The 25326-nt window shown below is 50.6% G+C and overlaps 1 protein-coding gene across 1 annotated transcript; it reads left to right on the plus strand.

Moving 5' to 3' along the window:
- On the plus strand, window positions 1-25326 carry WLS (Wnt ligand secretion mediator). Its single transcript, XM_083867760.1, has 12 exons — window positions 1-160; window positions 10745-11017; window positions 16181-16305; window positions 16732-16893; window positions 17480-17616; window positions 17940-18108; window positions 18274-18371; window positions 18843-18906; window positions 19105-19248; window positions 20543-20626; window positions 22085-22238; window positions 22838-25326. The coding sequence occupies exons 1-12, from the start codon at window positions 55-57 to the stop codon at window positions 22945-22947; spliced, it is 1626 nt and encodes a 541-aa protein (XP_083723886.1). The 5' UTR covers window positions 1-54; the 3' UTR covers window positions 22948-25326.

A 25326-nucleotide genomic window follows, 5' to 3' on the forward strand; every position in this document is an offset into this window, starting at 1 on the left:
TCCGTCTGTCCGTCCTCCCGCAGAGCCCCGGCCGGCCCGCACCGCCCCGCCAGCATGGCCGGGGCCATCATCGAGAACATGAGCACCCGCAAGCTCTGCATCGTCGGGGGCATCCTGCTCGTGTTCCAAGTCATCGCCTTCCTGGTGGGAGGGCTCATCGGTGAGTGCTGGGGCTGCCTTCCTCCTCCTCCTCCTCTTCCTCCTCCTGTCCCCGCTGCTTTAGTGCTGGTTACAGTATCGCTGACTCGCTCCCATGATCTCATTATCCGCTTTTGTATCCAGCGATCCCGGCTCCGAGCCCTTCTTTGTGCTGCCAAGGAGGGAAAAAAAAAGTTTTTTGTTGTGTTGTTTTCCCTTTTTTTTTTTTTTTTTTTTTTGGCCTGGTTTCAGGCTGGACTTAAAGAAAGAGGGAAGTGGGGAAGGTTCAGTATGGCGACGGAACGCGCAGGGAGCCTCGCCTTTCAAACTTGGCTTGGGAAATAATAATAATTTATTTAAAAAAAAAAAAAAAGGATTTTTTTTTTTCCTCCCTTCTTGGCGCTGCACCTCGAATCGGCCGCGGGAGGAAGCCTCCCTCCTTGCCAGAATGAGAACAAAAAAATATTAATAAAAAAAACTAGGGGAAAAAAAAAAAAAAAAGAGAAAAGAAAAAGGGAATGAGTGGTGGGAGGAGGAAGATGGAGGAGAGAGAGCGAGTTTGGGGCAGTCCTGGGGTGTTTTTTTTTTTTTTTTTTTTTTTTTTTTTTTTTTTTTTTTTTTTTTTTTTTACTAGAAAGCAGTTGAGTTCTGCGCCGGCTCCTTGGAATGATGGGCACATGGATGTGGCTGCTTTGGCCATTTCCAGGCTGAGAATGTTGTTGTTCTGTCCAGGACTGTCCAGCCCTTCCTCCCGGGCAGGAGCCCTGCGGGACTCTGGGGGGTTTTCAGCAAAAATCGGGGGCAAATTCACTCAAACTTTGTTGGGAGAATAAAGTCGGGTTGTTCTCTCTTTGAGAGGAATTGAGGGAATAGTTCTGAGCACTTCTCTGTGCTCCTGGTGCCCATCGGTGCTTTGCCTTCGTGGCCTGGAATTATCAGCCTCTAACAACAATAAAACTCCCCTAAACATAATTTTGGAAAACTTCAGTTTCCCTCATTCTCTTCTTACTCCTTCACCTCCATCTCAAGGGAGTTGCTGGCCCATCAATATGTTTCTCACTCATTTTCAGGCCTGAAACCACACAAAGTTTATCAGGATTAGCTTCTTTCCTTCTTTTTCTTCTCTTTAAGAGCTGGTTCAAGAGCAGGTTACTGAACCCGCTACTGATTCCTGAGATAAAATATCTTGGCCTGTGCCGTGCAGAGAAACCAGATTTCATCTTAAAAGGCTTTTTTCTAGCAGTTTCTTGCTGCTAAGTTGAAATTTAGCTCGTTCCAAAGGCTGAAGTGGCTCAGGAAGCCGTGTTTGTTCTGGCATCTGGGGACAGATGTGACACACAGATGTTCATGGTTGTCTTTACAGGGAAAAGACAAATGTTTCTGCTCAGTTTTTGAAGGGATTCAGAGATTAAAGAAATTAAATTACATTAGTTCAGTTTTCCAGCTGGTTTATGCCCTGCTTTATTGGCTGCTGCTGGTCCACCTCGGGCCTTCCCATCCTGGATGGGTCTCTCAGGTGGGGCTGGAAAACTGCAGGACAAGGCTGGATGGGCTGGGGCCAGCAGGGACAGGGATTTGGGGCTGAGTTCAGTGCCCTGGACAAGCTCAGTCCCTCCATCCTGCTGGAATTCCTGCCCAGGCTCAGCCATTCCATCCTGCTGGAATTCCTGCCCAGGCTCAGTCCCTCCATCCTGCTGGAATTCCTGCCCAGGCTCAGCCATTCCATCCTGCTGGAATTCCTGCCCAGGCTCAGCCATTCCATCCTGCTGGAATTCCTGCCCAGGCTCAGCCATTCCATCCTGCTGGAATTCCTGCCCAGGCTCAGCCACTCCATCCTGCTGGAATTCCTGCCCAGGCTCAGCTACTCCATCCTGCTGGAATTCCTGCCCAGGCTCAGCCCCTCCATCCTGCTGGAATTCCTGCCCAGGCTCAGCCATTCCATCCTGCTGGAATTCCTGCCCAGGCTCAGCCCCTCCATCCTGCTGGAATTCCTGCCCAGGCTCAGCTACTCCATCCTGCTGGAGCAAATGTGATCAAATCCTAGGAGCTGCTGCCCTAAAAGTTCTTTTAATTCCTGGAAACCCCCACTTTGATCTTCCCTCAGATCAAACTGCTCTAACCAACCATCCAAACAGTTTTTTTCCTCTGCAGCATTTCCCCCTTCTGATGCATTTAAGGAGTTTAGAGGCTCCTCCCTGAGCCAGCCCTCCTGGGAGCTGGAAATCCAGGGATGTTTGGTGCTTGTGAAACACAAACTTCCATATGTAACTTAGGTGTGGTCCCCAACATCTGGCAGGGTGAGAGGCTCTTCCCAGGAACCTGCCTTGTTTTGGGCTCTCTGTATCTTTGCAAACTCTGATCCAGGGGCTTGGGACTGAGCCTTTCAGTGATTCCCAAGCGTGTGGTGTTTCCTACAGGGAGACTGCAAGGTGAGCTGTGGGTTCTGAAGGGATCAGAGCCAGGCTGGGAGAGCTCCCAGGGGTGACACCAGGTGGGGTGGCAGCAGAGGTGGCCCTGCCACAGTGGCCCCACTCTGGTTTGCTCCAGCACACCCAACAGACACCAAAATCCGGTTATTTTGGTGTGCCCAGGTCTAGACAACCCAAAATACGTACACGAGTGGGACAGGGCTGCACAGCCGAGCCAGCCTTTCCCCTCTCAGGCACTTAGGTCATGTTTCAAAACAATGACTAAGTGCTCTATTTTAACAGATCCCTCGTGCCAGTCCGAAATACCCAAATGCAGCACGTTGGTACCTGATACAACCACCACAAAGCTGATTTTCCTCACACCAGGGGGTTTCTGCCTCCGCTGGTTCCCGGCTCGGCTTTGGGCACTCGGTGTGTGATGTCAGGGTTTTAGTGCAACTTCCACATTTCCAACAGATCTTTTATTTAGCAGCAGGAACCTTATCAGCTCTCAGGTGGGATATGCTCAGGGCTGTCTGTTGAGATGCACAGAGATGGGAGAAATTCCTGTGACAACAATTCCCTGACAGGAGTATCCAGCCAGGTGGGGTCAGGCTCTGCTCCCAGGGAACAAGGGACTGGGTGAAGGGAAACAGCCTCAAGTTGTGCCAGGGGAGTTTTAGATGGGATATTGGGGAAAATTTCTTTGTGGAAAAGGTTGTCCAGCCCTGCTGCAGGCTCTCCAGGGCAGTGGTGGAGTCTCCATGCCTGGAGGGAGCTTTGCAAAGCTCAAACACCCCAAAAGATAATTTTATTGGGCTGTTTCTTTGCTGTGCTATGGTAATGAACTGCTGGCTCTAAAAAGTGGGGCTGTCACTGCTCGAAACCCCACAGAATCCCTGGTGTCTGCTCCCTTTGTGGAAAACATCTTGTTTAAAGGTCACGCTTCTGGGCTCTGTGTGATGTGTTCACTTGGGATGCAGCAGTGGGAGATAAAACAAGATCCACCAAATTAATCCTAATGCAGCCTTGTCTCCACCACCCCGCTGTAAATGATGGCACGTGTGGATTACAGGAGAACGGGATCAGGAATGGTTTCTGTTATCATTTGTGAGGAATGAGGCTGATGATGATTTACAGCCACACCAGCATTCCCTGCTCTGCCTCCCCTGGATCCAGTGGCTGTCCTGGGATGGCACCAGGCTTGTGCTGGCTGGGAGGACAAACCTTGCACCTCCAGGCCTGGGGCAGTGTTGATCCCTCAGGACAAGGGAGACCCAGAGGGGCTGGAGAGTGTCCAGGGCAGGGAATGGAGCTGGGGAAGGGTCTGGAGCCCCAGGAGAGGCTGAGGGAGCTGGGGAAGGGTCTGGAGCCCCAGGAGGGGCTGAGGGAACTGGGGAAGGGTCTGGAGCCCCAGGAGGGGCTGAGGGAGCTGGGGAAGGGTCTGGAGCCCCAGGAGGGGCTGAGGGAGCTGGGGAAGGGTCTGGAGCCCCAGGAGGGGCTGAGGGAGCTGGGAAGGGGCTCAGCCTGGAGAAAAGGAGGCTCAGGGGGGACCTTGTGGCTCTGCACAAGTCCCTGCCAGGAGGGGACAGCCAGGGGGGATTTGGGATCTGCTCCCAGGGAACAGGGACAGGAGGAGAGGGAAAGGCCTCAGGCTGGGCCAGGGGAGGTTTAGGTTGAATATTTTGAATATTCCATCTTGGAAAGGGCTGTCCAGGGCAGTGCTGAGTCCCCATCCCTGGAGGGATTTAAAATCCCTGTGGATGTGGCACTTGGGGACACGGGATAGTGCTGGGAACAGTTCAATTCTCTGGCCTAAAACGACTTTTCCAAGCTAAACAGTCCCATGATTCCCACAGCTGGAGCAGCTGCAGCATCCACCTGGCTGTGCCTGTTGCTGGGAATTCTGACTGGGATGTTCCAGTGGAGGTGACCACAGCTGAGCCGGGACACGCTGGTGTCCTCCCGACAGCTGCTGGGGTGGGACTTGTGTGTGCAGAATCTGCCTGGATTTATGTGGGTTTGATGCCTCTTGGTTGTTTTGAAAATGAAGCTTTTGATTACAAATTAACTTTGTGGGAAGCTTGTTGGTATCCCTTTCTGGTTGCCTTTTCATCCTGGAATTTTTATATATATAAGTATTTTAAAAAGGAAAAATAAAACAAACCCAGATCTCTGTGCAGCAACATCTCAGCTTCGAAAAGTTTTTAAAAGGGATTTTTCAATGACTTATTTTATGTGAGGTACTTTAAAGGTCTCTTTCCAACTCAAACCTTTGTAATTCCAAGGATGCCTTATCCCAAATCACAGATCCTTGGTCCAAACAAGCCCAGGGAATTCAGGAGAACTCTGTGCTCCAGGCAGGTCCAGAGCCAGGGAAACGCTGGAAGCCCAGTGCCCACCCATCCACTTTACAAATTTAACTGATTGGAAAAGTGGAGGGATTTATTTAGCACATGAGTCCTCCGGGCTGAGGGGATGGATTTAAGGAGGTGCAGGTTCACTGCTCCCTTCCCTGGCTTAGGCTGGAAAAAACAGAATTGTTGTGACTGGAGGAGCTCAAACTTCCTTGTGTGTCTGGCCCGGAGAGATAATGAGTCATGTGTGGCCATGGCTGAGCAGCTCTCCACAATCCCAGCTCATTATCTAAATGTCTGATTTGGCTCCTGAGCCCCCAGTTTCCAGGATTTCACTTTCTTTCCTGGGATTTCATTACCTTCCTCAGGCTGAGCTGATCCTTTGACGAGGGAAAGCGCTCGGATTCCCAAGGTATGGATAGGAAAGAGTGTTTCAGGCTGGGGACAAAGAACATTTTTGTGTGCCTGACTTCCTTTCATCCAGGGCCTCTCCAGGAGCTGGTCGCTGCTCCGTGGCCGTGAATGCCAATGGATCCTGTGTATAGACACATTCCTGCAGTGCTGCAGCCTTGGCACAGGCGCTGGGAGCCCAGGAGAAAGCAGACACCAAAGGTCATGTCTGTTTAGTTTAGGTCTGCTCCATTCTTCTTTTGAAGAGCTGTAACTGTAGCTGAATGGGCAAAAGTGCCAGGAATGGAGAGTTCCCAGGCAGGAGCTGAGAATCCTCGGAAATCCTGGATTTTTTTCCTCTTTTCACAGCTGCCATCACTTCCAAACTCAAACCTGCACAGGTTCAGTCCTCCTGCTGCTGCTGCTGCCCGGCTCTGTTGATTTAAAGTGACCTGAGCACTTCCCAAGCGGGGCTCCTGCTGCCTCCCCGCCCTTTGGGAGGGGAAAATCCCCTCCACAGGAAGCCTTTTCCTTGGTAAATAACATTCAGCGCCTTTGAAGTCGGGCTATAACTCGCTGCTAGCCTGGGAAAGCCTTTGAAGGGCTCAAGGTGGCCTGGACCGGCCCATTGACATGGAGATGAAATTCCTCACATATCTGAGCACGGGCAGTTTCCAGGGGATCTTATCTGGGGGAGTGTCAGGCTCAGGAGAAAAGCTGCTGGATAACAACAGCTCTTCCTGCTCCTTCTCTGTTTGCAGGGATTTCATACCTTGGCTGGGCGTTGCAGGAAATGCATCTCATCCCACTGCAAAAAAAGACTTGGAAGAAGATCAGGCAATTAGTAAATCAATCTTTGCTTTTTTTTCTTTCTTTTTCTTTTTTCTTCTTTTAAATAAAATATTTTTAAATATCCATTCCTGCATCTAGGGAGCTCTGCTCATGCTCACCTCATTTGAATTCTCGTTGCTGCTGTTGAATATGGATGTGAATTCTGGAGATCATTCATTCAGTTCTCCCAGCAAGTTGTGCCTCATAAGATTTCCCTGCTTCGTGACTTGCCTGGGGCTGAGGGAATAATTCCTTATCTCTGTTCCCCAGGAGCCCTTTGGCTGCTTATCAGAGAGCTGGGAATCCCCTGTTCCCTCACTTCTAAGGGCTCTGGGAACTGATTTATTGTGGTTTATTGGGAAAAACCTCCAGTTTGTGCTGCTCTGAAGAGGCTTTGCTGGGAGCAAAGCTGCAAGAGTAACACTGGAGAACAAACCTTGAGGAAAAACACAACACCAGGGACGTGAGAGTGCCCAGCAATAAGTGACTGGATTGTGGAGTCACAGGATGCCAGGATGGTTTGGGTTGGGAAGGACTTTAAATCCCATTTTACTCCAGCCCTGCCATGGCAGGGACACCTTCCACTGTCCCAGGCTGCTCCAAGCCCATCCCTGTTCTGGGGATCCAGGAACAGCCACAAAATTTCTGTTCTGATCCAGCAAAGTTGGGTTTGATGGTTGGGACAGGTTCATTTTTATGAAAAAAATAATAAAAAATACAGAGAAACCTGTAGTACTGAAAAAAAATATCTTGGAAACAACAGAAATATGGGTGTTCAGCTGCAAGGGGATATCTGGAAACTCCCACTGTAAATCAGGGTGGAATTGGTGCCCTGGGGCTTTATAGGATTTTGGTCTGGATAAAGTCAAATATAAGAAAGAAAAACCATTCACAAGGGGAGTGGGGTTCCAGTAAGCAGTAGGGTTATTTAAATACATAATTATTCTGCATATAAAAGCTGCTGCAATGTTCCAAAAAAGAACTCTCAGAGAAAGACTAATTAAAAGCCTCGGTGTCACTCAAATTTATTAAACTGGAGAGAGAGAGAGGGAGGGAGGCAGAAAAGACAAATTCACGCTGCAATAAATACATATTTATAATCCTGAGGTGTATCTATGGCGTTATCCAGGTTCTGGCTGTTCCAGTTGGAAAAGCTGGGTCCATCCATGATAAATTAGCTTGTTTATTCCTACCCTGCAGTCGCTTAGGGTAATGAAGCAGAAGCCTTTTGTGTGTGCTCGCTGGGAAGTGCTGGCTGGCTCCGAAGGGGGTAATTGAGTAGAAAAGCAGAATGCTCCCGCTGCCGGGAGAAGTTAAATCCCCCCGAGGTCAGGGGGATTCAGCCTTTAATCAATGTGGACACAATGCAATTGAGAGTTTCCAAAGGGCTTGTTTATGGTGCTGGAGCAAGGGTCGGTGGTTAATGGCACTGCTGGAGGTGCTGGGATGATGAGAAGGTGCTCGATGTGATGATTCCCAAGGTGGGCAGCTGAGAGGGGATGGAAATCCTGCAAATTGAGTGCAGGAGGAAGGAGGTGTTTGAAGTCTTATCACACTGAAGAGCTGCCTAATTTATTGAAATTAAAATACTGAGTGATGGGGGGCTCTTACCCAAACCTAGGTGTGCGTAATATCCCCCCCAAAATGCAAAAAAAAATGAGCTCACTTGTCTAAATTTTTTTTTAACCTAAAGATTTAAGTCTAAAACCAGAGAAGCAGTGTGGATTTTTTTTCTTCTTTGAAGACTGGCTCCTGAGGGAAGCCCCTTGGACCTTGTTTTCTGCTGTCCTGGTGAGATCAGGCCCTGAGCACCCTGCCCTGACCTCCTGGCTGAACAGAAAGGATGAAATTCTGTAAATTCTGTGCAGGAGTTGTGTCAGTCAGTGAGACACGGCTGAGGTGGCCCTGGCAGTCCTGGGAAAGCCCTCCCTGGACAGTGGTGGCCACAGTGGTGAAGGTGTCCAGCTCTCCAAGTGTTTGCTGGAGCAGCAGGGTCTGCCCAGCCCCTGTAATTTGGGATTTCTGCAGTGAGCTGGGTGCCTTTGGAGGCCCAGCTGGAGGAGATGCAGAGACAGAAATTTAGATTAGATATTGGGCAGGAATTATTCCCTGGGAGGGTGGGGAGGCTGTGGAATAGAATTCCCAAAGCAGCTGGGGCTGCCCCTGGATCCCTGGGAGTGCCCAAGGCCAGGTTGGAGCAGCCTGGGACAGTGAGAGGTGTCCCTGCCATGGAAAGGGTTTGGAATAAGACAAACTTTAAAGTCTCTTTCTCTGTGATCCTGTGGCAGTGCTGGCAGCTCCAGCACCTCCTGCCTGTGGCTTTTGGCCCTTGGCATTGCTGGTGTCCAAACCCCTGGGGCCAGAACTCCCTCCTGGGGACTCCTGTCTGCTCTGGCTCCCGGAGAGCCGCACTCCACTGGCTCCTGCCCAACCCTCCACTGTTAGCTCTGCTCCCCTCTTATCCAAGTGTTACCTGCATTCCTGCAGTTCTCACGGCAGCCTGGAGCACGAGGCTGACCCCACTGTGTTGTACACCCAGAGCTGTTCAATTATTGTTTATCTGACAGAGATCCTGGGATCTGTGGAGTTGTTGCATCCCCCGGGCTGGGGCAGAGGGGCTGAGGGCAGCAGGGCTGGGAGCAGCCCTTGGCACCACAGCACAGCCCAAATCCCTCGGTGAGAGCTTTGTTTTGCATAGCACTTTGTAATGCTGTTGGCTGACTTGGCTGCAGCTCCAAAAAACCTTTTTTTTTTTTTTTTTTTTTTTTTTTTTTTTTTTTTTCCACTTGGTTCAACGCTCACTTGGATTTAATGGGCCAGGAGCCAAATCAGTAATGGAAGCCAAGTGCCGACGTTTGTTTGGTGCGCGATTCCCGACGAGGAATATGTATAGTAATTGTCTCATGCTCCTCAAAGCTGTAACTTTGGCAAGAGGGGAGGCTGCAGGGAGCGTGCCAAGTGTTTAAAATCATAATCAGGCAGTGATGAAAACATGTATTTATGGCTATAATGAGTTGCATCAAAGCAAGAAACGTTCGGTTTCTCTGTAGAGGGAACGCTGTCTCTTAATTCAGAAATGCCTTCGAAATCACCCAGAATGTGTCAGAGTTAAAGAGCTCAGAGAGCTCATCTGAAATGCCTGGCTTATTTCACAGCAATATTCCTGATATTCCCTTCCAGCTGCAGTTTTAGCTGTGCTTACTGGGCTCTGCATCGAGGCATGGTGGAGGAGTCAACATTTATTGCAGTGTTTTGTGCACTTTGGGCATGTCATGAGTGTTCTGTAAGCCTGGACTGGCAGCTTCACTTGTGTTTGTTTGTTGAATGCTTTGTTTTATTCTACTTTGCTGTTTCTTGATGCAGTATTTGGGGTGGATATTGGGAAAGGTGCTTTCCCCAGGAGGTGCTGGGCACGCAACAATTCAGGATATGTCCTGATTCTGATATCAAGAACTAGTTTGGTTTTGGGATTGCTTTAATTACTGAGTGTTGTGTGATTCCTGAGTGCAGCCAGGGTTTGGGATGCAGCATCCCAGAGAGCTGGGCTGATCTGGGAGTTATGGGATCCTTTCAGTGGGAAAAGCCCTCCAAGGTCAGCGAGTCCAACAATTAACCCAGCACTGCCCACCTGCTCATGCCAGTCCCCCAGAGCCCACCCTCATCCCAGCATCCCTGAGCCTTTGGAGCTGGAAGAAACTCAGTGCTGTGAAAAAATGGAAAAAATGCAGTTTATAAACATTTGGCTTTTGAGTAACTTCCTCTCGCCTGGCATTGAGTCACCCATGGGAAGCTGTGTGGATGTCACCCTGTGCTGGGGTGGCTCCCTGGGCAAGGTGCTCCACAGGGCTCCTGGCTGCCATCCCAAACAGCTCCCGAGCTGCTGGGATCATCCTGCTGTGCCCAAATTACAAAGGAGCCAAGGCTGAATCATCTGGGTGTAGCAGTTGCGGGGCTGGGGGCAGCAGGAGGGTGAAACTCACTCTGGGGTTGTTTTCCTGTGTTGGAATATTGGGAGTTTTGGAGGGTGGTGTTATTGCTGCTGGAGTTTTTGGGCAGGCTGTGGTCTGTAAGGGAAGTCCTGGATGATCAGAATGAGGATGTTGACAAGGTGAAAATCACCTGCAGAGTCTCGTTTCCCATGTCACTCACTGCCCTGGAGGAACATCTTCCTGCCCAAGGAGATGTGTGGCCTTGCATGGTGTAAATCCCCTTGGTAAATCCTGCCCTGCAGCACCACGAGGTTTGGGATTAGTTTATCCATCCAGGTTTCCCTGGGCACATGCTTTCTGTGTGGATTTGCTTGAGTGAGCACAGGGAAAGGGAAAGGTTTCAGTAAATCAGGATGATTTTGTGTGACCGAGGTATCCGAGGCTGAACCAGCACATCCCAACTCTTCAATTAATCCTAATTTGATCCCACTACAAAGTCAGTAATACATCTGTGGATGTAATAAACTTAATTACTTGATTGTGAGATCAAAGAGCTGTGAAGGAGCAGCACTGGGTGCATTTGTTTCAAATTGCCTTCAAAGAGCCGAGCGGGGAGCTGCGAGTTTTGGTGGGGAAACCGCTGCACCAGATGTCTGCAGATGCTCCAAGTGTGCTCCTCTTGCCTCCCCAGCTCCCAGCCCCACGACAGCTGTCCCCTACATGTCAGTGAAGTGCATTGACGTGAGGAAGAACCACCACAAAACCAAGTGGCTGATGCCCTGGGGACCCAACCACTGCAAGAAGCTGAAGGACTTTGACGAGGCCGTGAGCCGGCAGATCGAGGCCAACGACATCGTGTTCGCCGTGCACATCCCGCTGCCCAGCAAGGAGATGAGCCCCTGGTTCCAGTTCATGCTCTTCATCATGCAGCTGGACATTGCCTTCAAGATGGACAACGACCTCAGTAAGTGACTGGCAGAGGGAGGGAGGGGCTGCCTGGCTCTCGTTGCCTCCCCTAAAGGGGTTTTGACTTTGTGCCGTCAGTTGTGTTGGGGAGGTGGTGCTGGAGCACTTCCTGAATCTGGGAATTGATGATCCTGGAATGGTTTGGGTTGGGAGGGACCTCAAAGCCCATCCTGTGCCACCACTGCTATGGCAGGGACACCTTCCACTGTCCCAGGCTGCTCCAGTCTGGCCTTGGACACTTCCAGGGATCCAGGGGCAGCCACAGCTGCTCTGGGCACCCTGAGCCAGGGCCTCACCTCCCTCACAGACAGGAATACTTCCCAATATCTAACTTTAATTTCCCCTCCTTCAGTTTTTCCCCCCCTCTTTAGTATTTAAATAAATAACTAAATAATAATTTAAATAAATAACTAAATAAATATATAACACCCTCCCCTCCTTCCAACAAAACACACAACTCCCCCCAAACTCAAAAATAATCCTGCAATAAAACCTGCAAAATTATGTTGAGAGCAGCAAGGGCAGGACTGCTCTGACCCTCCCTGGAAGGGAAGTTGTCCATATATTTGCATGTTTTAAAGTGTTTGGGGAAAATCCCTCTCTAACTCTAAACTACAATGAATAAACAATTTTCTTTCCAGACTGGTTGAGCTGGGCTGAGTGGAGCTCCTGCTCTGGCTCCAGCCTGGCTGTTGGGCTGGCTCCATGCTCAGGGATCCGTGGGGTGGGATCAGTTCAGGGAGTTAGTCAAGGTTAGGAGCTTTTTTAGCCAGCTTTGTGTCCTTGACCCCTTTCCTGCTCAATGTAGAGTGTTCCTCCAGATATTTATCCCAGGATCCTGCACTGGTTTGGGTTGGGAAGGAGCTCAGAGCTCCAGTTCCACCCCTTGCCATGGGCAGGGACACCTTCCACTAGCCCAGGCTGCTCCTTGCGCACTTGCAGAGATGGAGCCGAGATGATTTAATGCATTATCCTTAAGATAAGCTAAAAATGAGATTGTAGAAAGCTTTCACCTGTATTCTTATCCCTGTAATTATCTCTGAAATACAGAGAGAGCAGCTTTGTGCCTTTATTAGGGCCTCACCTCCTTCCACTTGGATAGATGATTGCATTAGGGAAACAGCTCTTTATTCCAAGGATTTTCAAGTTGAACCACCGTGCTGGAGTCAGGAGCAGGTGCTGGAATGCTAAACCAGCTTCTGGCAGCATTTCTGAGCCCTTGCTTCAGCTTTGTGCCCTTCAGTGACTGACTCCTGCAAAGGTGGGAGGTTTTTTTTTTGTTTGTGGTTTTTTTTTTGTTTTTTTTTTTTGTTTTTTTTTTTTTTTTGTTTTTTTTTTTTTTGAGATCTCAGAGCAAAAAAGCTCATCTTGGGCCACCCCCCGGGTAATAAAAAGGAGGTTTGGGGATTTTCCAACACCTTGTGCCAAGCTGAAGGCAGATGTAAATAAAGTGTAGAATCTCAGGAATTGGTAACATGTTTCTTGCTTGCTGGATTGTGTTGAACAGCTCTTCAGGAAACAAACAGCAGATTTGTTAAGCTGAATTAATTGCATTTATGTCTGTCCCCTACTGTTTAATGAAAGGGCCTCATTGGTCAGGGGATTGGGACCAGCTCCTCTAAAGGGACAGTGATAAGGATGTGAAATAACTTCAGTTCTTCTTTCAAAGCAACAATTCAAGTTTCTTCTCCCTGGGGCTCTGAGCCCTCCAGGCCTCCTCCAGCTGTGGCTGATGCCAGCAGGGGCTGGTGCCAAACCAGGGCGCTCCTGGAAGGCACCACAGCTGCTGAAGCCTCTGGTCATTGTCCTAAAAACTGTCTTGGAGCTGCCTCAGATCATCCAGGAAAGCTGCAGTGCTGGGGACTGCACAGGATTTATCCTGCTGAAGAGGCTGCTGCCTGGGGCACATCCTGCTCTCCTGGCTGCTGTAATTCCACTGCAGGGTCTGAAGGTGCTGTGCAGGGTCCTGGGCTCTGCCAGCTCCCCTTGGCCTTTACCAGGGATGTTGCTGAGCCACATCAAACTATCTCCTGCTGTTTTTCCTCAAAGGCCCTTGGTTGTCCTCTTCCCCTGCAATTCCTGAACAAGGCCAAGGCACAGAATAAACCTGCATTTATTTTTTTCAGGGTGTTGGGTGCCAAAACCCTCCTGGGGCAGGGGCAGCTGGCCTCTTGGGAAATGCTGGTGACTCATGGCTGACTCCTCATCCACAGAGAGCTGGAGTCAGTCCTGTGTCAGCTCTCCCCATCCAGAATCTGTGTCAGCTCTCCTCATCCATGGCCTGGGTCAGCTCTCCTCATCCATGGCCTGGGTCATCTCTCCTCATCCAGGACCTGTCAGCTCTCCTCATCCAGCCAGAAAGAGTTTTGCTTGGACAAAGGGGAAGGGCAGCCCTGGTGAAGTGCCCTGAGAGAGCCTGGCAGGGGCTGAGCCTCCTGGAATACCCTGTGGGATTTCATCTTTAAGAGGAACAACCAGCCCTAATCACTTTTACCTTGGGAACTCTCTCTGCACTTCCAGTGGTTTTGAAATACAGATTTTTCAGAATGCAGATGTTTCATCCTTCCCAGAAAGATGGGAGAGAATCAGACTGTTCCTCTGAGGAAGAGGCTATTTCTGTGCTGTCCCTTTCCTTTCTTGATGCATTGTGCACTCAATTATTAAAACCTCTTCCCAGAACTGAAAAAGGAGGGGGCCAGAAGAAGGAGATGGAGTTTCTTTTGCAGCTGGAAAGCAACTGTGTGCAATGAGAGGGCTGCAACCTCCTATTCTAATTCATCCAGCCTTGGGCTTTTTGGTAGGTTTTGTAATTTTAGGGAGCTGGTGAAGCATGGAAATGTAATGGAAATAATTCCAGCATCTCTGTTTGCCTGCCATAGGCTTTTCCCCAGCCAGCTGTGTTAGTGTGCAGCTGGCACAGAGCCCCCTCCTGAAACAACTCCACTATTTTTAGGCCATTGTAATATGAGTGAAGATATCCTGGGCAAGCATTGTCCTATAAAGTGATTCATGGAAAAGCTCCTGGGCAGTAAAATGCCAGTGGAAAAAAATGACACTGGTGGTGCTTGGAGCATGAGCAGGGAGTCCCTCACTGGGGGATCACAGAGCTCAGGACTGGAAACCTCCGGGAGTGTGTCTTGTCCTAATTTGGGTTGGAAGGACCTCAAAGCCATCCAGTGCCACTCCTGCCATGGCAGGGACACCTTCCACTATCCCCAAATCCATCCAACCTGGCCCTGGGACACTTCCAGGGACCCAGGGGCAGCCACAGCCTCTCTGGGCACCCTGTGCCAGGGCCTGCCCACCCTCCCAGGGAAAGATTTATCCCTGAGCTCCAACCTGATCCTGCTCCCTCTCAGTTTAAAGCTGTATCATGCTGTGCAGGGAAAGGAAAGGGTGCCCTCCCCTCCCCAGAAAATTGTCTATTTGCCATCTGATTAATGTGAATAAGGCAGGAATCTTCTTAAGATTTGGTTCTCTGTCACTGTCCTCATTTGTTCCTCAGGGACAATGGGAGTTGCTGATGGAAGGCTGGCACAGGATTATCATGGAATCATTTAGGTTGGAAAAGACCTTTAAGATGGAGTCCAACCACTAACATAGCTCTGCCATCAGTCTGCTGAGCTGAAATATATTGATATATGGATATATCTACATTTTATGTTGACAGCCCTGAAGGGTCTTTGCACAAAACTCATTTCCAAGGGGAGGTGTCACCCCAGAGGAGAGACTGATGGAATTCCAGAGGGAGCCTCTAATCCATTGGCCTGGAAAGGCACGCAGCAGTTCATCTTCTGCCTTCTGGTTTTCATACTCGATGGCAGCAGCAACATTTGGACTGTAAAGATGAAATACTGAAAGCTGTTTTTCTTGGATTTTATCCCGAGCATTCCAGTTGGTTTTATGGCTTCTGAAATGGAGTTCATGGTTCTTTTTAGCCGAGCCAAGTTCAACCTTATGTTCCCATTTATCTGTTTTGCTGGTCTCCTAAACAGCGGATCTGAGATGGCAAATTCGTGTTTCATGGAAACCCAACTCCTGGCAGCTCTGGAAAGGGACTGGACACGGATCTGGATGTTACAGATCACGGGCACCAAAAAATGCTCAGAAAAATCCTGAAGTGTCCACATCAGATGCACAACCCAGCCACCTCCAACGGATGTAAAAATAGGACTGCAAACCACAGATCCCATCCACGCCCCTTCCCATCCGGTGGGATGAGTGTGGCACCACGTATTCCCAACAAAAATATAGCTGAAAAGATGGGTCTGGAGCCATCTCCCAACACTTCTCCAAGGTGGATGGTTCTGGATCCATCTCCCAAACTTCTCCACAGTGGATGGTCCTGGAGCCATCCCCCAACACTTCATGGTGGATGGTTCTAGAGCCATCTCCTCACACTTCTCCACAGTGGAGGGTTCTGGAGCTTTTCCAGCAGCTGTGGCTTTCAGAGTTTGGTGCCCTACAAAAGGAGGCTGGGCTGTAACATGCACATGCTCGTTTTGGAGCATGTTCCTCATTCAGAGCCTTCCCTGGGATCTGTGCCTGGTAAACAGGAGGATTTTCCAGCTGGTGGAGCTGGTACAGACTTGCCTCAGGTTTTTAACTGTGTTGATGTGTTGTTGCTCCTTGGCAGCCTCAGCTGCAGCTCCAGTGCATGAACTCACTCAGTTATGGCTCCTCAGTGAGCGTGTTCCAGCCTGAATCAGCCTGATCCAGCCTCATTCCCTCCCTGGCAGTGTCCTTGTGTCCCAGACTGTCACCGTGCACAAGTCCAGGAGGGGACAAGCTGCTGGTCCCACATGGGTGTGTGTGACCTTGCCAGGCCACGAGCTCTGTGTGTGTCACTGGGGTGTGAGTTGGGGCATCTGCAGAGGCAGGAACAAGTCAGGGCAGGTGTGGAGGAGCAGGGGAGGCCTCTAAAATGTTCTGTAGGTGAGGAAGGGAGAGCTCCAAAAACCTTCTGTAGGACAGCTGAAGTTAAACAAGGCACATAGAAAACATCAATGCTGTTGTGTGTGGTTGGTTCTGAGGTTTTTTTTCCAGCTAGGCCGGTGTAGCTCAACTTCAGTTCATTAATTGTCTTCATAAAGGAACTTTGTGTCATGTTTTTTAATTACTCTGGGAACCTTCTGAGCCTCCTGTCTCTTTGCTGTTACAGAGGAAAATGCAGAGATCACCCTGGATGTGTCGCTGGCCTATCGTGACAACATGTTTGATGACTGGGAGGAAATAGCACATGCCATAGAGATCAGGAAGCTGAAGTGCACCTTTGGCTCTCCAAAAGTAAGGAATTTCAGTGACACTGGTGGTGGGGATGAGTGGGAGTTGTCCTCTTCCAAAAAACAGAAACACAGAATCGCCCTTTCCATGAAAAAAATTTCCCCAATATCCAACCTAAACCTCCCCTGGCACAATCTGAGACCATATTCTCTCATCCTGTCAGTTTTTATTGGGAAGAAAAGGCCAGTCCCTACCTGGCTCCCACCTCCTGTCAGGGAGCTCTAAAGGGTTCATCTTGGAAGGTTCTCATTAAAGCCTGAAATGTGAACCTGTTTGAGGTCAAACCTTACTTACCCAGTGATCCTAAACAATCAAAACCATGAGAAGGGTCCCTCAGCCACAGTCTCACACAGGCTGGAATTTGCAGACAGGCTCTGGGTGCTCCCAGAGCTCTGTGGGCTGAGGTTGTGCTCCCTGCCCTTTCTGCAGACCGTGGAGTCCGAGGGCCGTCACTACGACTGCGACTTCCTGCCCTTCATGGAGATCGGCAGCGTGGCACACAAGTACTACCTCATCAACATCCGCCTGCCCGTCAACGACAGGAAGGGCATCAACGTGGGCATCGGGGAGATCAAGGACATCCGCCTTGTGGTGAGTGCCCTGTCCTTCCTCTGCCACCTGGGATCTGTGCCCGGGCTGCTGCAGCTCCTCTGCCTCCTTGGGGACTGTCTTCCTCCCTGCCTGCCCTTCTGAGGAGCCCTCCAAGCTCCCTGTGTCCTTTGCTTCCCACCACGGTCTGCCTGTTCAGTGATCCTTGCTCTGCCCACCCTCAAGGCTTGGTGAGCAGGGATGCTTTTCCCAGCTGGAGGCTGTCCCACCACGGCCACGGTGGCTGCAGACAGCGGTGGGAGGACACGTGGCTGGAGAAACACGTTGATGAGCCCATGTTTTTCCCACCAGGGGTGACTTGGCTCCTTGAGGATCTCGTTACTTGTCTGAGAGTAATTCCACCAGCTTTTTTCCATGCTGTGTCAGAATTCCCTCTCTCTCTCTTGCCATGGAAGCTGTGTCTGCTGGCATTTGTTCTCAGACCTTCTGGGACCTGCCCAGGTGGCCTGGGGGCTCAGTGGGCACTCGTTCTCTGTCCATCATTGGGATGCACTTCCACATGTGGGCCTCTCCTGACACTCCATGAGGAGAATGATGATGTTAAACCCTGCACCCTGGTTTTCCTCAGGGCATCCATCAAAACGGAGGCTTCACCAAGGTGTGGTTTGCCATGAAGACCTTCCTGACGCCCAGCATTCTGATCATCATGGTGTGGTACTGGAGGAGGATCACGCTAATGACCCGTGCTCCCGTCCTGCTGGAGAAGTGAGTAGGGGCCTGTGTGGCCCAGGTGAGCTGGTCATTGCTCCCAGGCAGAGCCCATGGTTGGGAGATAGGAATTGTCTCTTCTCCATCCTCTCCCTCCACCCAGGCACACTGAGAGCTGGAGACCTCCACAGCTTCTCTTTTCTTTCCTGGAGAAAAAGGAGCTGCTCTGAGGAGCTCAGTCCTAGGGGGTTTGGTGGCAGGAGGTGGCACTTCTCAAACAGTGCTGGATTTCCTTCTGTTCCTCTCCACGCACAGCTTTGGCTTTTGGGGCTCTGTCCTTCCCTGCACACTGGACAGAGATGGTGTTTGTGCCTCTCCAGGGTCATCTTCGCTCTGGGGATTTCCATGACGTTCATCAACATCCCCGTGGAGTGGTTTTCCATCGGATTTGACTGGACTTGGATGCTGCTCTTCGGAGACATTCGACAGGGCATCTTCTATGCCATGCTGCTCTCCTTTTGGATCATCTTCTGCGGGGAGCACATGATGGTGGGTACTGCACCCCTGGGAAGGTGGTTTCCAGCCCTGCTTCCAGGAAAACCTGGCAGCTCCCTTGCTAGTGGCTGGAAATGATGCTGTGGGGACTCGCACCAGCTGAGGGGATTTCAGGCTCATTGCTTTTCCTTTTTCTCCTCCTCCCCACCTCGTGCTCAGGACCAGAACGAGCGGAATCGTCTCTCAGGGTACTGGAAGCAGGTTGGACCCATCGCCGTGGGCTCCTTCTGCCTCTTCATCTTTGACATGTGTGAGAGGTGGGTGCAGCTGCACTCCCCAGGGACAGGCCCATGGTCACCTCCTGCAGCAGGGACCAGCAGTTCAACCCCATGCCTGGCATCTCCCAGCACCAGGAGAGGCTCCCGTGGGTGCTCTGAAGTGTGCTGGCCATGAAAACACTTCCCACCTCACCTCTTCTCCTCACCCACATGGGAAAGCAGCACAGCTGGCTTCCTGCAGAACCCTGGGAAAAAGATTCTTCCCCCAGAGAGGGGCACTGAACAGATCCCCAGGGAATGGGCACGGCCCCAAGGCTGCCAGAGCTCCAGGAGCACTGGGACAACGCTCTCAGCCGCAGGGTGGGATTGTTGGGGTGTCTGTGCAGGACAGGAGTTGGATCAATGATCCTTGTGGGTCCTTCCAGCTCAGGATATTCCCTGACTGTATGATTCCCAGGCTGCAGAATGGACAAGGGGCCCTGTGATTGGTGTTTTCTCTCCTCTCTGCAGGGGAGTGCAGCTCAAGAACCCCTTCTACAGCATCTGGACCACCGAGGTGGGCACGGAGCTGGCTGTATCCTTCGTCTGGTTTGTGGGAGAGGGAGGTGCTCCCTCCTGCCAGGTCCCTGGGTCCCTCCTGCTTTTGGGGGACGGCGGGTGGCTTGGGCACTGGAGGAGATCACTGGGGAAATGAATATGGGAATCACCTGGATAATGTTTTCTAGGATTTCTCGTTAGTTTGTACCATTTTCCCTTAACTTCCTCTGCACAGATGGCCTTTATTATAGTTGCAGGGATCTGCCTGTGCCTCTATTTTCTCTTCCTGTGTTTCATGGTCTTCCAAGTGTTCAGAAACATCAGTGGGAAGCAGTCGAGCCTCCCTGCCATGAGCAAGGCTCGCCGCCTTCACTATGAGGTGAGGGTTGTCCTTGGGACACAGATTCCTTGTTTTTAAAAGACCTTTTGGACGTCAGAGTCTGTTCTGAGACCCCCTTTATCCATAATCTCCTCATACTTCCATTTCTTCTCTTCTAATACTAATTTTTGATTTTAATGGGAGGTCTTGCTAAGACCATCTGTTTTTTCATGGTATAAATTTGGATTTTTGGAGTTGTCATTTCCTTACGAAGTTGCAGGAGGGTCAAAGCACAACCCATTCTCCCCATTATCCCCATTTTTAGCCCATGATTTTGTATGTTTTACTGCCAAACCTGATTTGCCTGCTGTCAAACCTGAGGAGGTCACTCTCAGTGCTTAACCTGCTTCTACAGGGGAGCAAATATTTATCCCCAAAGTCATTCTGTTAAATTATGGTCACTTCTTCTTTAAACAAGTCGTTATCACCCATCAAGAATGCACATAAAAAAATTAGAGAATTGCACTTGAAAGAATTTGAAGCAGATACTGAGTGTTTTTTCCTCTAGCAGGAGGCACAGTGGTGCAGAGAGCTGCTGCTGCTGCCACACTCCACATCCAAACATGTGGGGAGCACGGATCTGGTGTGGAAGAGTTAAATTAATAGTCCTTTGTTGTCGTGGTGTGACAGGGTAATTACGCAGACACTGACATTTCCACCTAAATTCCAGAACCAGGTTAAAAAAACCCACGCGCTCACCCAAAACCAAAAGAATTTGTAAGTAAAAAAAATATAAAACCAGTGAAAGCAGGGGTGGTGGGCAGTGGGATTGCCAGCCAAGGAGCTGGTCTCGGAATCTCCATTCTGTGACAGCCAGCCAGGTTTTCCAGACATTGGAATCGCTGCAGCTCCTTCCCAGCCAGCCTGGGGGTGAGGATGAGTGTGGTGAGACCCCAAGCCCACGCTGAGACACCGACTGGCCAAGTGTTTGTTTTACAAGAGCCGTGAGCTGTCGGGCCGTGCCCCCCTGCAGCCCAGCTCACTCAATTAACCACTGCTCAATCAGTCACCCAGCAAATGTCATGGAAAGGCAGCGCTGTCCAGACGTGCCCACCCTGCGTAGAGCTTCCGGCAGGAGCGCAGATGTGTGGGGAGCGGAGGATATGGGCTGTGCTGAGCACGGCACAGGAGTGGGTGGAGGTTGTTTTGCTTTGGGGTTTCGTGGGTTGGACCCTTGTTTTATTTTTTTTTTATTTTTTTTTTATTTTTTATCCTCCTGTCTTGTCTATCCTAAAACCAAAAATGGGTTTTGTGGATTCTGTTAATGTGACCAGTGACATTTCTCTCTAAACAGGGGCTGATTTTTAGGTTCAAGTTCCTGATGCTCATCACCCTGGCCTGTGCAGCTATGACCGTCATCTTCTTCATTGTGAGCCAGGTGAGGGATGGCTCTGGGCTTCCCGGGACAGCATCAGCCACTGCTCTCAGCCGCTCCCGGCGCCGGCTCATGGCTGGTCAGACAGGACTGGCCTGTTCTGAGCACGTTTGATAACAAGTTGCTTTTGAAGAAGTTGTTTTCATTTCTTTGAAGCTCTGCCATGCAGTTGGTGAGGCTGGAGCTGGCACAAAGGCCCTTAGTTCCCAGGGAGTGTTGGGGCTGTGCTGTGCAGAAATCAGCCAACAGGCTTTGGCCATTTCTGAGCACTCAGCGAGAGGAAAATGTTCTGTTCACACTGAAACACTCGGGTGGCTTTGTGTGCCCACACAGACATTACAGCATCCAACTTTCCCTGGGCTGACTCTGCAGCCCTGCTGGACCTGTTTGTCCTGAGCTCCGATGTCACCTCTGTAGGAATGAGCTTTTATCACTGCTTGAATCATGGAGTCACAGACTGGCTTGGTCTGGAAGGGACCTTAAAGCCCATCTTATGGGCAGGGACATTTTCCACTATCCCAGGCTGTTCCAAGTACCATCCAACCTGGCCTTAGACACTGCAGAGATCCAGGGGCAGCCACAGCAAATCTGGGAATCCCATCCCAGCCCCTCATCACCCTCCCAGGGAACAATTCCTGCCCAATATCCCATCCATCCCTGCCCTCTGGCAATGGGATCCATTCCCTGTGTCCTGTCCCTCCATCCCTTGTCCCCAGTCCCTCTCCAGCTCTCCTGGAGCCCCTTCAGGCCCTGCCAGGGGCTCTGAGCTCTCCCTGGAGCTTCTCCTCTCCAGGTGAGCCCCCCCAGCTCTCCCAGCCTGGCTCCAGAGGGGCTCCAGCCATGGAGAATCTCCATGGCTCTCTTTTTAAGCTACTTTAGTTTTCTTCTTGGCCTTTATGTTGTTCTTTAACAGAAAGCAACATTGCAGTCTGAGCAGTCTGTGTATCTTCAAGGAATATTAATATTGATGATATTTTCATGGATATTGACAGCCCTCAGCGTGTGGCAGGTTGGTGCTGTCAGCCTGGCCCCTCCTCAGCCAGCCGTGCTCTGCACATCAATTCCCTCATTATTCATGCTGGTTTTCCCACTATAAAAGGTCTATTTTTGGCAGTGGGATGTTCTGGGATGTCAGTGGTGTCCCCAGGTAGTGCCCTTTGTGTGCCAATCTGTGCTGAGCACATGCCTGTGGCAGGGGGATCGCAGAGCACAGCGGTTTGGTCACAGTAAATGAGACATCAGAGCTGAAGAAGTCCTGAGGGAATGATTTTGTCAGGAGCATTTTTTCCCTGCACACTGAGTCTGAAGAGGAGAATCCCAGCCTGACTTGTGCCTCACTGAACCCATTACGCTCCATTTCCTCCATCCTGTTGAATTGATGCTGTTCTCACTGATTCACTCCAAGGCTGTGTCTTTACGGAATTTTCTCTTCCTGATGGCCTGTCTGTTGTCTCTGGACAGGTGACAGAAGGCCATTGGAAGTGGGGGGACATCACGATACAGGTGAACAGCGCCTTCTTCACCGGCATCTACGGGATGTGGAACCTCTACGTGTTTGCCCTCATGTTCCTGTATGCCCCATCCCACAAGAACTACGGTGAAGACCAGTCCAATGGTAAATGTCCCTAAGTGACCTCATGGGGACAAAGAGGTACCAAGGAGGGGATGCCTTCTATGCCTTTTCTTTGGCCCAAGTGCACACTCAGCGCCTTGAAAAGTTTTGCAAATGATGGTTTGGGTTTCCAAGCAGGCGTTTGAATTAATGGCTGGGTTAGACAGGGTTGACTTTCAGCCAAGGCTGGCTGGAGCCTTCGGGATGGCTTTTGTGCCTTTTAGCATTGCCCAGATGGAACTGTATAGCTCAGATGGAGGGATGAAGAGTGGAGAAAATAGACCCTCCTGTCAGAGAGTTGTGCAGAGCCAGATGGTTCCCCCTGAGCCTCCTTTTCTCCAGGCTGAGCCCCTTTCCCAGCTCCCTCAGCCTGTCTTGGTGCTCCAGCCCCTTCTCCAGGTCTGTTCCCTTCTCTGGACATGCTATGGCCCCTCAATGTGTTTCTTGTGCTTCTACTTAAATAACTGTAAATAAAATAATTTCTAGGAAGGTCTGTGGCTTAGGCAGGTGAAAGGCTGGAGGGAATAAACTGGATCTTTTTCTTTTGAACAGTCCCATATTTTATCATGAGACCGCACTGATGGAACACCTTTGTTTCTCAGGTGACCTGGGGGTGAACAGCGGGGAGGAGCTGCAGCTCACCACCACCATCACCCACGTGGACGGGCCCACAGAGGTCTACAAGCTGGCTCGGAAGGAGGCTCAGGAGTGACACGGAGGTGCCTCAGCAGGGAGGGGAGCACCTCTGAGGTGGGGAGCAGAGGACACACGAGTCCCTCTGGCTGGAGCCCTCTCCGGCCGCACCCGCTCCTCGAGCACCCCGTCCCTGGTGCGTTCACAGAGCAGCGACAGCGAGCAGAACATTTGTTAACTCTTTACTATGGTGTAGTTATTCCTGGGGGGAGGGCTGTGTATATTGTGTTACACTCGGGCACGTAAAACCCTGCTGGAAGGGCACTGAGGTTGCAAAGTCGCACGTCCGGATGTGGGGCCGGGGCAGAGCTGCCGTGGGGCTGGTTTGATTTTGCTGGGTGTGCTGGTGCATAAAGGTGCTGCAGGGAGCTCAGGCAGGAGCACGTGCTCAGTACTCTGGGTTTGCTCCTGTGTGCAACTTACGCAAGGTGCTGGTTGCAGGGGGGAGCCTTGTTGTAAAAACATTTAATTCCACCACTGTAGCTGTCTTGACTCTTGTCTGAGTCTTTGGTGCAGCCCTGCAGCCACCCACTGTCGCTGGATGAAGCACAGCTAGGAGAGGAGCAGGCTGTTAGTAAGGCTTTAGTAGAAGCAGTGAGTGCTTTCTCAGCAGGTTTTACAGCTGTTTGCTGAATACAGGGAATGTCCAGGCTGGATGCTGAGCTGAGGTGCAGAAGAACAGAGCACTGTTGACCCAAGTTCCCAGCTGGCTGATCCCACAGCCAGCTCCTCCCTGTTCTCAGTCCCTTTGGCTTCCCATGCTTTTGTGGCTTCCTCCACCTTCCCCTTTTGTTACAGTGCATCCCTGGGAGCTGGGCAGTCTCGCTCTGTGCACTGCCAGGCTGGAGCAGAGCTGGATTCTTCCAGGGATTATCAGACTTGAAAGAATCCGCTGGTCACGCACTAATGTGGATCTTTGCTTTCCCAGAGCAGACACTGGCACTGGGCTCGCTCAGCCCCGTGCTGGGAGGCCTTTGGCAGAGAGAGAGGAGTGAGAACTGATCTGGGGTGGAGGCTTGAGCTGAGCCCTGCTGGGGCCACTTTAGAGAAGTGAATGGTGGGGAAGGGTCTGTGCTGCTTAGGGCACCCCTTCCATGGCCTGGAGCATCCAGAGAGCCTCACGAGCTGGCAGGAGTAAATGTCTGTGTTAACTGCTGGTAACATGAAACTCACCCTCCCAGTTCTGGCCCTACAAGACAAGAATCTGCTGCTGCTGTGTGTTGCTGAAGGGTTAGAGAGGAGGTAGAGAGGGGAAACTCATTCCTGTCAGCCTAGGTACCACCACGATTCCAGGTATCATAACAATTCCAACCCCAGAATGTATTCATTTACCCTCATGCATTTATTAAAGCTCAACACTATGAAAAAAGAGAGGGTGGCGTCACAAGATCACCTTCTGTGGGTTTGATTGCTGGGCACCATCACATGGGGCTCCTCCAGTCAGGATGTGTCACACTGGGCAGACCCCGCTGTGTATTAATTGGAGCTCCTGTTGGATTTTCTTAAAGCAATTCTGTTCCTTGTGTTTGCCCTCCCCAGGACCCCCAGCTTCCCCTGCCCCTGGAGGCAAAGCAAGTCCAAGCAGGGTTCCTACTTGCAGTAGTTACTCCATTACAGAGTGAATTAAATCAACGCACATCCCTGTAACCCTGGAAGGTTCCCAGCTGAACACTCGACTTTGCAACTTTACCATCCCTTTTCCCTTGGGTTCTTACGTGATATTTATGTTGTTCCCATAGCTGTGTCCGTGGGTTCTTTTCCCAGCTTAGACTCTAGCATTGCGTTTTGTAAAGGCTCCCCACAAACCGGGAGCTGCAGCTTTCAAACCAAATTTTGTGTCAAACACTAACAATTTGTTTACGGGGCGTATGTTACATGTGTGTGCATGTGTGGGTTTTTTATTTCTTCATTCCTCAGCCCTACTCATATGTCTCGGAAATAGTCTCTGGGTCTTATTAAAATATATCCTTTTTGTTTTGTTTTGTTTAGGTTGAGTTCAGTTTTTACAGAAGGCTTTAAGCAACCTGGAAAACACGTAGTTTTGTTAATTTAAATAAAATATACAATATTGTGGATTTGTCATTGGAATTTCTCTTCATCTCTGGCAGTGGGAAGCCATTCCCCCTTGTCCTGTCCTTCCAGACCCTCATCCAAAGTCCCTCTCCAGCTCTCCTGGAGCCTCTTTGATTATGGGAAGCAGCTCTTAAGGTGTCCCCGGAGCCTTCTCTTCTCCAGGATGAACAACCCTGCAGGGTTTTGTTCCCTTCCTGTCCCTGCTTTCCAGCCCTGGAGTTGTCACAGCTGTGCTGTGACCTTTGTGTGTTGGCCATCACCCCACTGCAGTGTTGATTTGGGCATCACCCTCCACCTGCTGCCATATTTCGAGGTGCTTGGAGCC

This window comes from Zosterops lateralis (assembly GCF_965231275.1).
Source record: "Zosterops lateralis genome assembly, chromosome: 9".
In the NCBI taxonomy this organism is placed as follows: Eukaryota; Metazoa; Chordata; class Aves; order Passeriformes; family Zosteropidae; genus Zosterops; species Zosterops lateralis.

Coding starts and splice junctions, on each gene's coding strand:
- WLS (XM_083867760.1), top strand. CDS start 55: ATGGCCGGGGCCATCATCGAGAACATGAGCACCCGCAAGCTCTGCATC. Junction 18,372..18,842: donor ATCTTTGACATGTGTGAGAG/GTGGGTGCAGCT, acceptor TCCTCTCTGCAG/GGGAGTGCAGCTCAAGAACC. Junction 18,907..19,104: donor AGGTGGGCACGGAGCTGGCT/GTATCCTTCGTC, acceptor TCCTCTGCACAG/ATGGCCTTTATTATAGTTGC.